Consider the following 11,562-nt stretch of genomic DNA (forward strand, 5'->3'; position numbering starts at 1 on the left):
GGGAAAGCTAATCTAGCATTCATATAGGGACGATCTTCCAGCCCTGCTGGTTTGACTATATCATAATACATTTCGACCCTACACACAATCCATAGGATGCGTGTTTGCCACTAGAGACCAACAGCCGTTCAGCCGTACCGTTTCAGTATGATTATAACTTTAACGACCCAAGCTCACACTCCGGCCAGCCATGCTCATCGCAACAATCTATGTTTGACAAACCTGGCATTTTGTCATGCAACAAACCTCTTTCTGAATCAAATTGGATTGAAATGCCTACAACAGCTCCGAAATCTGGAAATTGTGCTTTCCCTATAGTTGGATTGCGTCAAAGCTTTCTACATGAGACTCCAGCCTATCAGTAATTGTTGGAAGCTGTCAGGACTCTGAGCCTTGTGCTTACGCAGCCAGATGCCGCGTATTTAAACCTCGTCATTTATATCAGAACCTCATCTAGCGCGCTCGACTGGCCATTGGAAGAAGAAGTACGATTGTTGGAAACCTCGGCCCTGGCTCCTGGAAGCACTGCGGAACCTACCGAGGGATCATATCTCCAGATTATTCGTCTTCGTGAAAATTCTGTACCACTGGGCCCCTTCGAAGCTGCCTCGGGACCTCGAAGTATGCAGAAGTACCCAGACAGCGAGTGAAAAGCCGAGTGGCAGACCATATGACATGCCAATATCACTCGCCAAGCCTGCTGAATTGGAGGTGTCTCTGGGGAAACTCGTCATGGGTGACGACCATGATAGCTACGCAGTCGGAAAAAGTGAGAAACGTCTGATCTTGATAGATTGAACCGATCTAGAAAAAATAGCTTGATTTATGCATATACCGAAGATGTCTCGAATGTTAAATGTGGTAGATGTACAACCCAGAATGCTCCCGCGATGCTCCTCTCCTCTAGGGCACAGTGCACCAATGATCCAGATGACAGACAAGCATGCAAGACTAAGAAAGACTCCATCCTCCCCTACCGCAAATGCTCTCTTTACAGACCAAAATATGCACAGAGAAATGAGAAAGATGAACCGCAGATGAAAAACGACAAGCACAGGGAAAAAAGAAAAGACAGATCACGAACGAAAAATATGCAACAATACATATAATGAAGTTTAATCTCCTCGCTCTGGCGAACGAATAGCTTCGATCACCACTTCGAGAGGGAACACACAGGGTGCGCTGAGGGAGTGAGGGTTCCATTTGCGGAATGCACTTTGACATCGGTCCGGGATTCCGCCTAGCGCGACGAAGCTCTTGGGGATAAATGGGCGGTCTTGGAGAGATGCCGCAAGAATGCCGTACTCGTGGGCAAAGACAACTGCAGAGGCGAAGTCGGCTGATTTCTGGGAGGCTTGTTCACCGACGATACTGCGGCGTCGTCAGTCATGTGTTCGGATTGGGCTTGGAAAAAAGGTAAACTTACACGTAGATCTCGAAGAACGTGTCCAGGACATAGACATCCTTCTCTGTCAGATCTCTGTAGCAGAAAGGCTCAATCTCCTGGACAGTGTCATTCGGCCGGACAACCGGGGATCCCGAGCCAGGACGGCGCATCCAGAAGCGGGTTGGCTGGGCCAGTTCATGGTCAACACGGAGGAGCCGAGTACAGAAGTGATTGTACTTCGGCTTCAATTGCCAGTAGTCCGAGCAAAGAAGGGGGTTGCCTTCACGAGCACCCGCAAAGTCTTCGAAGAAGCATTCTGGCTCTTGACCCTCATCGCACTCTTCAAACTCGCCTGTCAAGCCAAGATCCATGCTGATCAAACGAGCTGCGCCCGTTTCTTCAGGACCGCTGCCCCGACCCTTCCAGAGATACAATTTGCCAAAGGGCGCTGAGATCACGAACGGGAACCCGGAGCACAAGTTGCGCAGCGAGTAGTCGACTTCATCGAAAGCCATCTGGCCCATATGTTTCCGACCGCAAAGCATGTACAAGGCAGACGAGTTGGTACGAGAACTAGAACCACGGCGCGTGATAATAATCCCGCCGAGGGCTTGAATGAACCGCACAGGCTCCTTGCCTTGTCGAACCACGACCAATTTGCAGCCGTTCTCGCGGGCCACCTTGCGGGCAAACAACTGGGCATCTTCTAATGCTGCTTCAGGCACATCATCTCCGCACCAGAGGTGAACTTCGGTGCTGCCGCTACCCTGTGCTTCGAACTGATGCACGCATAGATACATGCTCCCCTCGTACAGGACATACTCCTGGTTGATCGGGAGTTCTTGTCTCTTCCCATCGCCTGTTAGCTCCCAGATAAAGCGCTTCACAGTTCGTATCTTGGTCGCATCAGGCTGATTCGTCAACATCAACTGTGGGTCGATATCCATCCGGTCTCGTGGGTTGGGAAAGGCTTTGAAGAAACCAGCGATGACTTCACGAGCTTCCGCTGCCTGCGCAACTAGGGAGGGTGCAGACATTTTCCGTGACAGCCGATGCGAATGTGAGGGTTTATTTAGGGAAATGCCCGATCGTTTGGGAGGAACCGGGGGAGAGGGGAGAGGCTTGGATTGAGGCGAAGAGTCGGCGACGATCACGCCGGGAAGCGGTTTCTGAGGGGTTGTGGCCGGCGTGTCCATCTGGTTCTCTCTGAAACTTGTCCTTAGGGGCGACGGAGAAGAAGGCGACGCATATCGGGCTGGCTGCGCCCATTCTGGCCTAGTTACGGGGGTTGAGGGCGATGATGGCAGCGGCGACGGCGACGGGCTTTGCTTGGGTGGGACAGCGGGCCTGGTTGAGAGGGGGCGTGATGACAGGCTTGCATCCCTCGGAGACCCGTATTCATGGCTGATATTCTCTTTATCGCTAGATTCGCTAGGAGATCGGTCAGGGTTTGCGTCTCGTGTGGAAATCGGCGAGATAGGAGAAACGGGCGACATTGGCGAAATAGGCGATATGCTACCCAGTCTAAACTGCAGTCCGCTGTTGAGAGCATCCTGGGTGCTGGTTCTTACTCCAGGGAGCTGTTGCTTGGTAGTGGGGCTCTCTGCTCGAGCGGTTTCAGTATTGGGAACTGGGCTTTCTTGCGGCAGGTTCTCCGAGTGAGGCTCAGAAGAGACCTCGGGCTCGGGGAGTGTCTGCGAGGATGGGACTTCAGAAGAAGAAATGGCACCAACCTCTGTAGTATCCTTCGCGGATGAGACAACAGCTGAAGCCGCTGGAACCGCAGAGCCACCGGGCAGTCTTCTCTTAGGTCCTCTAGCACGGGCTTTCGTCATATGGGTAAGCGGTGCCGATGGAGTGGCAGGCGAGCTCTTGCTAGGGGGCGAAACCGCCAGGTCCTTCTTAGGTCCCTCGACCACGGCTAGTGGGCCGCGAGAGAGGAGACCTGCTAGCGCAGGGTTGATTCGGCCTGCGAGCTTGCCTTTAGCAGCCGCGTATGGATTCACAGCAGGCGTAGTTGCTGCTGGTCGCCTCGCGGATGGTAAGCCGCGAACGGAACTAGCTGTCTCTCGAACAGCCTTTGGTTCCGGCTCAACCTCTGTGGTAGTCGTCTCAGCAATGTACTTGCGGTCTTCTTTAGGGCTCGAGATCGGCTGTGGATCCACAACAACTGTAGCCTCTGAGCTGGGAATCGGCGAGACAACCTCTGGGAGTGATGTAGCGATGGTTTCCTCAGATTGTGGAGGAAGAGACACAGGGTGTTCCAGTGGAGACTTTATTGGACTACTATCACCCGCAGTTGGAGAGGTCTGCTCGTCTTCTCGCTTGGCACTGGCAGTTTTGTTCATGAGTTGACGTTTGGCAATGGCTTCGGGCACAACCGCAGCAGGATTTTCCGGGGCATCCTTCTCTCCGAGTGTATTGCGCCTGATAGATCCCCCGCCAGCCTTCATTTCCTCTTTCCGCTTCAGGATACTCTCCTTCAACTCATCGACACGCTGGGTCTTCTTCGGGCCACCCGTAACATTAAGCGCAGCCTTTCCGCGGAGGATGTTGCCCTTCAGTTCGTCCGGCGCGACATAGTTGCGAGTCTCGGTTCTCTTGAGCTTGCCAAAGACGTTCTTGAATTCGGGCTCAGCTTGAGGTCCAGTCTCCTTGCCTACATCGCGTTTCCGCAGGTTTGCTCGGAAATCAATAACAGGGGACTGAGGCTTGGGCCTGGGCGAAATGGGATCTCGTAAGGGAAGAGAGAAATTGGGTTTCATGGTGAGCGCGGGAGGCGGGGATTTGCGAGTCGATCCAGGCTCTAGGGTCTTTCCACGTGGCGCTTGTACTTGTTCAGAGAGGACTTTGGGAGTTGCAGAAGGGGACACAGGTTTGGTGTCTTCCTGCTTCGGCGCTTCTTCTTGTCCTGCTTTTTCGTCTTCTGTTGCTGCTGCTGCTTCGATTTTTGGCTCTTCCTCGATAGGCTTCGTCTTCGTGGGAAGATTTTCATTGTCTGCTGCTGCAGGTGCAGGTGCAGGTGACTCTGGCTCTGGCTTTGGCTCTGGCTCTGGCTCTGGCTCTGGCTCTGGCTCTGGCTCTGGCTCCTTTGTCTTAGTCGCACTGAGCGTACCGAATGCCGGAGGAGCTCCAGAAAGACTTGGCTTCTTGAAGTGCCCACCTGGCGGGGGTGTTCGCATCAAACCAATGGGGGTGACTTCTTTGAAATTGTTCACACGGCCAGCATCGACGCTGCCTCGAGATTGTCGGTCACGTACCCAGGAGGGTTGCTGTGGTGGCGGCTGCTTCTGAGTCCGAGGAGATTCCGGACGGTTGAGTGCACTCTCGAGCCAGGAGGCTTTGGTTGGACTCCAGCGTCTGGGGTCCATTGTTCTAGAAGTGAAGGGACTTGATGGGGTATCACCGGTCATGCTGTCGGCAGTCATTGAACTAGTCGATCTGGAGTGGCCGTAATAGGCAGGTCGGTCTGGGCTGCCTTCAAGGCGGGTCTCGTTTCTGGGTCCAGAGGGAGTTGTTGGTCTCTCTGTGGACTCCCGAGGATGGACGGTTGCTTCACTGTGACTTGAGCTGGGTCGTTGTTGAGATGGCAGCGGGGAAGTGTCTCTCGCCAGTCGCGTGACACCAGTGGGAGTCATGTCACTGACACTCGCGGTGAGAGTTGGCCCTGCCACACTACTGCGGTTTGACAAAATTGAGTTACTTCGGCTTAATCCCTGCGGGAGTTGAGCACTCCACCGTTTCGACACGCTATCAGAACGCCGCATCATGGCACTCTGTACGAATCCACCCATGCCTTTCGTGGGCGATGTTGAGCGAGCTCGCTCTGGTGACATACGGCGCTGAGTTGGAGATGCTGGAACCGGGTCTTTGACCGGCTCACTCTGCGATGGATCTAACTTTGGTGTCTCCGATAAGGTGACCGGAGACCCAAGTCCAGTTGCAGGAGACACAGATGACACACCCGAATACCGGTTGCTGAAGTAGCTATCACCGACAGTCGATGCAGTTCTTGGTGGAGAAGGTGACCTCGCCTCAGCTTCCTCCACCTTGTCCGGCTCTGCGGTGGAGTCACGACTTAATCCTGGCAGTCGACGCCCTGCCATAAACTCTGTTGGACTCTCTGATCGTTCCTCGGGCTTTCGGAAAGCCGGTGAGCCCAGTCCACGGTCTGGTGTTTGGCGAAACCATGACGGATCCTTGGACGAGAGGGACTGCGCAATCTGAGCACGAGATAGCTCGTTTGCGTCGGAGGCTGTGGAAGCGTTTCTCAAATGGCTGGATCGAGTCGGGGATACTGAGCCAGGCGACCTGCTTCCCAATTCACGAGAAGATGGGCGCTGCTGCCACGACAAAGTCCCCGCTCGGCTACGAGACAAGGTTGGCATCGCTCGCGGAGGGGAATCCGTGTCGGTGTCCTGGATTGATCCGCGCCTCATATCACGCGCCAGTATGTCTCGCTCTTGACTTGAACTCACTCCGCCCGGTGTTTCGGGATCTGGTGTCTGCAGCGTCGGCTCCAGCTGTTCGGGAGGGTCGATAGCCGAGGGTTGGCCGATGGAAGAGGCACTCAGCCTGGAGGCGGCATTCAGGGTGGGAGATCCGGCGATCGATCGTGCTCGTTCTATCATGATCTATCATCAGCAACTCGCTCCAAATGTTTGGAGGGGGATTTTTCGAGGATTCGGCTGTCACGCGGGGTGCAACTTCGGCTCAGCTGAGGACCTAGCAACCCATCTCGATAATCTCCGAAGGAGGAGGAGGAGGAGGGACAGAAATGATACCAGCTCGGCGGGCCTGTCTCTCTTTACGGCCTTGCAGAATCTCCTCTTCCAACTTTTTGGTGCGCTCCTCATCTTCCTTGTCGCGGCGCTCGCCAAGTTCCCGAATGCGCTGCAGGAAGACATTCACGTCCTCGGCCCCATCAGGGTTGGTGGGGACCGTCATTCTCCTTGTCGTCCCCCAAAAGGACCAGCAAACTCTCCGGAATAATTGAGGTTGCCTGGTAGGGACGGGGGTTTTTAAGATTGGGGGAAGAAGTGGGAGAGTGGAAAGCTCAAGGGCTGAGGTGTTCTCCGCCCTGCTTAAATTAAATGGGGATGGACGCGATCATCGCAACTCATTGGCTCCTCCGATCACGATTGCACATCCCTCCGGGACCCTTGGGCTCTTTTTCCGCACTTTGCGACTTGTCGACTGGGGACGACATTATTGCCAAAGTCTCTACATCCACCGTTCTACTCTACTGACTAGTCCAGACTTCAACAACCTCGAGTGATACAGGAATTGTCTCTCAAGCTTCAGCGTGGGATGTTTGTTTACGGTCAAGGTTTGGTGGAGCGGATCGCGTCCAGTCAGCCCCGCTAGTTGTTGGCCGCCCAAATGCTGGACCCATGGGTGAGCTGCAATTTGACCGACTTTTTCTCGATTCTCTCGGGGAAATGGCCAGGTTGAAATGCGAAACTTGTCGGACAGACCGAATACCCTAATCTGGTTATCGTTTCCATACGCGATGCCTCGGAAAGTGATCTATCGGCTTGTACCTTGCAGCCGTGGTCCTTTGGGCGCACAGTCGATGATAACCCAATCATGATCCCTGAATTATCCATTCCTCCGTGGAAGGAAGAAGGAAGATCTGTTTGGCTTATCATTTCTTTGGAGTTGGAACTTTAAATGTTGAGAATTGCATCTGCCTGTTCGAAACATTGTAGCTCTTTACTAAAGTTAGGACAAACATCGGAGGTCTCTGTCGCTTGCCGTGGTCGGGAAGACATCCCGAGTCCGTGTAATGTTCTCGTCAGGCAAAGGAGCACTAGAATATTGAAACACACCCGCTGAAAGCTATGAATGAACCTCTATTTTCATGGTACGCTGTATGGAAGTTTCCCATGTCCTGCTGGATTCAAACGCAACTACCTAAGAAATGCTGTAGTTAGATAACCAACATTGGCCCGTTGAAAAGGCTCAAGTGCAGGGTCCACCCTTACGCACCAGACAAACGACAATGCTTCTTGCCTTAGGAGACCGATAGCCTATATACATAATAATAGAGATCTCGATTATCTCCAGATGAAGACCATCTGGATGTAGATGCCCAGGTGCCCAACGGCACTAATTCTTGCCAATAGTCGGGCTAACCCACCAACGACCAGAGGTCGGTCATACCTAATAGAGAAACAGTCGGTCTTTCGCATCCTGTACCACCCATTCCAACCCTTCTGTAAGGTTTTTCCCCGTCATAGCACTGCATGGGAGGATAGTCCATTTGTGGGTTTTGATCAGATCCAAGCCTAGGCGCTGTAACATCTATCATTAGCCCATGTTCTAGAGTGAACGAAAGCCCATGCCAATTCGACCAGAGTTCACATACCTCCCGTACTTCATCTTCCCCCATACAATGTTCCACATCTGTTTTGTTCAAAAAGACCAGGAGGGTAGCTCCCATCAGGCGCTGGTGACGGCTTAGCTTCAGGATCCAGAAGATTGAGCAATTGCGGTGGGGAACGTACCTCTTCCAGGAGCAGCCCAGCCAGCTCCTGACGGCAGTCGTCCACACGGAGACGATCAGTGGCATCAACGACCCAGACAAGAGTGTCAGTTTTCTCAAAGTAGTTTTTCCAGTATGAGCGTAGTGTCTTTTGCCCGCCGACATCCCCTATGCATGGTCAGTCCTGTCCTGGTCTGGTCTTGCAGGCTGCAGGTAGGCTCACAGATATTCAGTTTGTATCTATACGAGTCAGAATTTTCTCTCTCGTGGAAGGTTAACTGTAGAACTCACCCCATAAAGTCAATAGTTTTGATAATGAAGCCCAGTGTGGGGCTGACTGTGGTGATATCTTCATTCATGATCTTTTTCACAATGGTGGTCTTGCCCGCATTATCTAGACCCCTGGTCCACCGTTAGCAGCGCACTTGCACATTGAATGAGAGTTCATACAGCATTAATATTCGCATCTCCTTGTCCTTTAGACGGGCTTTTCGCAGTATTGATAACATGGTATCTAGTTTTTTCGGAGTGGTAAATTGTCCCGAGGAGTTGAAGAGGGGCAAAATCTTGTGGGAGCTCTGCCAGAATCTGCCCTCTTGGCTTTATCGATATGCAACACACCACTAACCTTCCTCTAACTACCCTTTTCTCAATACAAAGTGGTTATCTAAAAATATGATATCAAGCCTAATTCCTAAATAATCTTCCGATATTATGTTTCTACGTCATAGACTAACTCGAATATATCCTAACATGACAGCTACGAGCGGAATGTACGCCTCTGGTTGCTCCCACCAGGCATCTTGCTAATGATCATTCTAAAATCTTGTGAGATCGGGTACGGCACATTTTTGGAGAGGCCAAGACAAAAAAATTCGAGCTGGATCAGTCAAGGGAAGGGTAGTCATCTCAGCATAATATGGACATTGAGGATCTAATAAAGAAGGTCACGAGGGCCAGGGCCGTGCTTCCCGCTGAGGACTGGAAGATTCCCAAAATGGTATAGCGCCTGGCGATGCTTGATAGACAACCATCATCGAACAAGAGAGTGACTGCACTCACATCCAACCTGTCCATCTTCTGCGTCACATGTTCAGACCCTCATGGCATAGAGTAATCCAGAGCCTTCACCAAGTAAGTTGACGTTCGTGTAACGAGCGTCGAGGATACAGTCCACACTGTCAGTGACTGACGCGAACTCATGCAGCCAGAAAAATGACCAAATCGTTGTCTCATCCACAGGCCAGCTTCCCAGGAGGAGCTCGTTACCAGAGAGACAAGATGCCGCCCGAATTATTTAATCGTTGACGGGAGGAAACCTGCGTACAAAAGCTCCAGCATAGGTGTACATCAGCCTCTGCTACATTTGAGCAAAACTATTTCGTCAGATATCTCCAATGAGGAATGTTGTCAGGATAGTGGCCAGCAGGCCAGCAAAGTCTGTGCATTTGCAAATGGAAACACTGAGCAAGCCATACTGGCTGGTGGGCCACAGTCTCCATCCGTCACTTCCAAGACCTCCCAGGCTAACAATGCGTCAGCCTCGTGCCGGTTAGGCTTGACTCCTTATCCATTCATAGTTGGCAAGGAACTCGATCGGCGCTGTTTCGAATTGGGCTTCCATTCCTGCCTCTTGCTGCTTGGCGTTGAGCTCCTGTGCATCCCAGGATAATATCGTGCTGGATGAAGCTACAGCTGGAGTAGCACACCCAAAGCAAGTTTCTGTAGCTCGCACAAACTTCATCGAGAGAGATATCACTGATCTGAACGAAGAATCGTTTATATATGCGAGAAAAGAGCGTGGCACAGCTCTCATCTTCCATCTCGATATCAGCGGCATATCATGGCAACCACAAGCCAAGCAAAGCTTTCAAACCCACCCCCCCCCCCACCAAAAAGGCTTGAACCAGTCGGCATATGATCTGCAAAGTCACTGCTTAATACTATGCAGTTGTCACACCTTGCGTGATTCGTGGAATGCAGGTATCTGCGAGATGGTCTGTTAACCTACCCCGTATCATCTTTGATGCAGAGTATAAAGAGCTTGACCAAAAGCAAACTGTATGAAGCAGGATCGCCACGAACTGGTCCCTTGCGCAATGGAACACCTCCTCGACGACTCCTATGGTATGGCCGCAAGTGATCAATAAGGAGCTTTGTTCATTGCTATCAGGTCGAGTGGACTGTTTCGTTTATACTTCACGGCCGTTGCCAGAAGTAGCGTGCAATCACCTAGGCTACGATCATGGAAGCCCTCGGAATAGGAAGACAAACGATAGAACCATCGCATCGTTTACCATAAACTGAAAGCCATTTCGTTTCCACGTTTACAGGGCATAAAAGCGGGTCCTGTACTGGGTGAGCTGGTTGATATCTTTCATCCTGCCTTCTTCCTTCTTCCTTGATCGTCTCCTTTCAACAATCTCACAATCACATCCTCTCGTCCCCTACCCTTCACAACATGATGGGCGAGATGGGCCCCTTCCAGTGGATCGAAAGCCCACAACGCCCTCACAACCCGCTATTCAACGGGGCTGTGAGACAAAACAGAGGCCGAGCACTCGACCCTCGTCTCGAACCCATCGAGTCAGGCGTGGGAATTCCCTCCGTTGCGATGAACCAGCAGGAGCAGATGCCATACCCAAAGGCAGGCCCCATTCGCACTCTGACCCCTCATCATGGAGGCCCGCCAATGGACACTCATCATGCATCCATCCAGCCAGGCATGGGTAATCCCTCTTTCGCAATGAGTCCGCGGGTGCAGATGCCATTTCAACAGGCAAGTCCCAATCGTCCTCTGCCTCCTCAATATGGAGGCCAAGCGATGGGTCCACGACTCGCATCCATGGAGTCCGCTATGGGCAGTCCCTACTATGTGATGAGCCCGCGGGGGCAGATGCCATTCCAACAGGCAACGCCCAATCGTCCGCCTCCGCCTGGATATGGAAGCCCAGCGACGGACCCACGCCTTGCATCCATCGAGTCAGGCATGGGTAAGCTCTCAATGAAGCCACAGGAGAAGGTTCCAATCCCACAGGCAAGACCCAGACGCCCTCCACCCTCTCGTCCCTACATCCGCCCTGCTGTCGTGGAAGATGCCGAGGAAATTTCACGAATCCTCAACTGGCACTGTGTAGCATCTCCGTGGGACCCGGAAGCCGAAGTGATGATTCCTGAATATGTCTGCAATTTCCTTGAAACCTGCAAATTACGCAGACTTCCATTCCTGGTTCTCGTTATGCCGCCAGATCTGTCTCAAACCTCCGAAGACCCTCCAAAGCCGCAGATTTGTGGCCTTACCTACATCGATGCTTTCGATGAGATTGTCACTGAGGACTCCCTTGGTGACCTGCGGGTGTACATCTGTCCTAAATGGACACACCACGGCTTCGGTACCGCGCTTGTCGACTGCATCCTGGCTATTTGTGACATTCATTACAATCGCAGAGTTCACGTGGAGTGGCGCTCCGTTCCAAGTGTGGACTTAAGCAATGTGCTACGACTGGAACAGGTGATGTGCGCCATAGCCTATCCTGCTCAGGTGGAGAAGAACTTTGAGTTCATTTGGCACTGGCTGAAGAAAAGATTCGGCTTTCAGCTTTTTGGCGAAGTGAGGCAAGATCGCGCCAAGTACGGCTATGAGTATGTCAATGTTTCTTTCTTTCGCCTGACCCGGACAATGTGAACT

At 52.3% G+C, this 11,562-nt stretch overlaps 3 protein-coding genes across 3 annotated transcripts; 1 reads left to right on the top strand and 2 right to left on the bottom strand.

Moving 5' to 3' along the window:
- Positions 1 to 1,115: 1,115 nt before the first annotated feature.
- Positions 1,116 to 6,334, bottom strand: N7458_006845 (putative gelsolin repeat protein; the record flags this gene model as incomplete). Its single annotated transcript, XM_056910227.1, has 3 exons — positions 1,116 to 1,371; positions 1,427 to 6,011; positions 6,172 to 6,334. 3 exons carry the CDS (start codon positions 6,332 to 6,334, stop codon positions 1,116 to 1,118), a joined length of 5,004 nt encoding a protein of 1,667 aa, XP_056765931.1.
- A 1,218-nt stretch (positions 6,335 to 7,552) lies between these two features.
- Positions 7,553 to 8,383, bottom strand: N7458_006846 (ADP-ribosylation factor-like protein 2; the record flags this gene model as incomplete). The annotated part of the gene is made up of 6 exons (XM_056910228.1): positions 7,553 to 7,684; positions 7,758 to 7,838; positions 7,897 to 8,042; positions 8,098 to 8,114; positions 8,166 to 8,276; positions 8,325 to 8,383. 6 exons carry the CDS (start codon positions 8,381 to 8,383, stop codon positions 7,553 to 7,555), a joined length of 546 nt encoding a protein of 181 aa, XP_056765932.1.
- Positions 8,384 to 10,335: 1,952 nt separating this feature from the next.
- Positions 10,336 to 11,559, top strand: N7458_006847 (GNAT family N-acetyltransferase; the record flags this gene model as incomplete). Its single annotated transcript, XM_056910229.1, has 1 exon — positions 10,336 to 11,559. One exon carries the CDS (start codon positions 10,336 to 10,338, stop codon positions 11,557 to 11,559), a length of 1,224 nt encoding a protein of 407 aa, XP_056765933.1.
- Positions 11,560 to 11,562: the final 3 nt, after the last annotated feature.

This window comes from Penicillium daleae, assembly GCF_028827525.1.
Source record: "Penicillium daleae strain IBT 16125 chromosome Unknown utg000006l_segment0_segment0, whole genome shotgun sequence".
Lineage (NCBI taxonomy): Eukaryota > Fungi > Ascomycota > Eurotiomycetes > Eurotiales > Aspergillaceae > Penicillium > Penicillium daleae.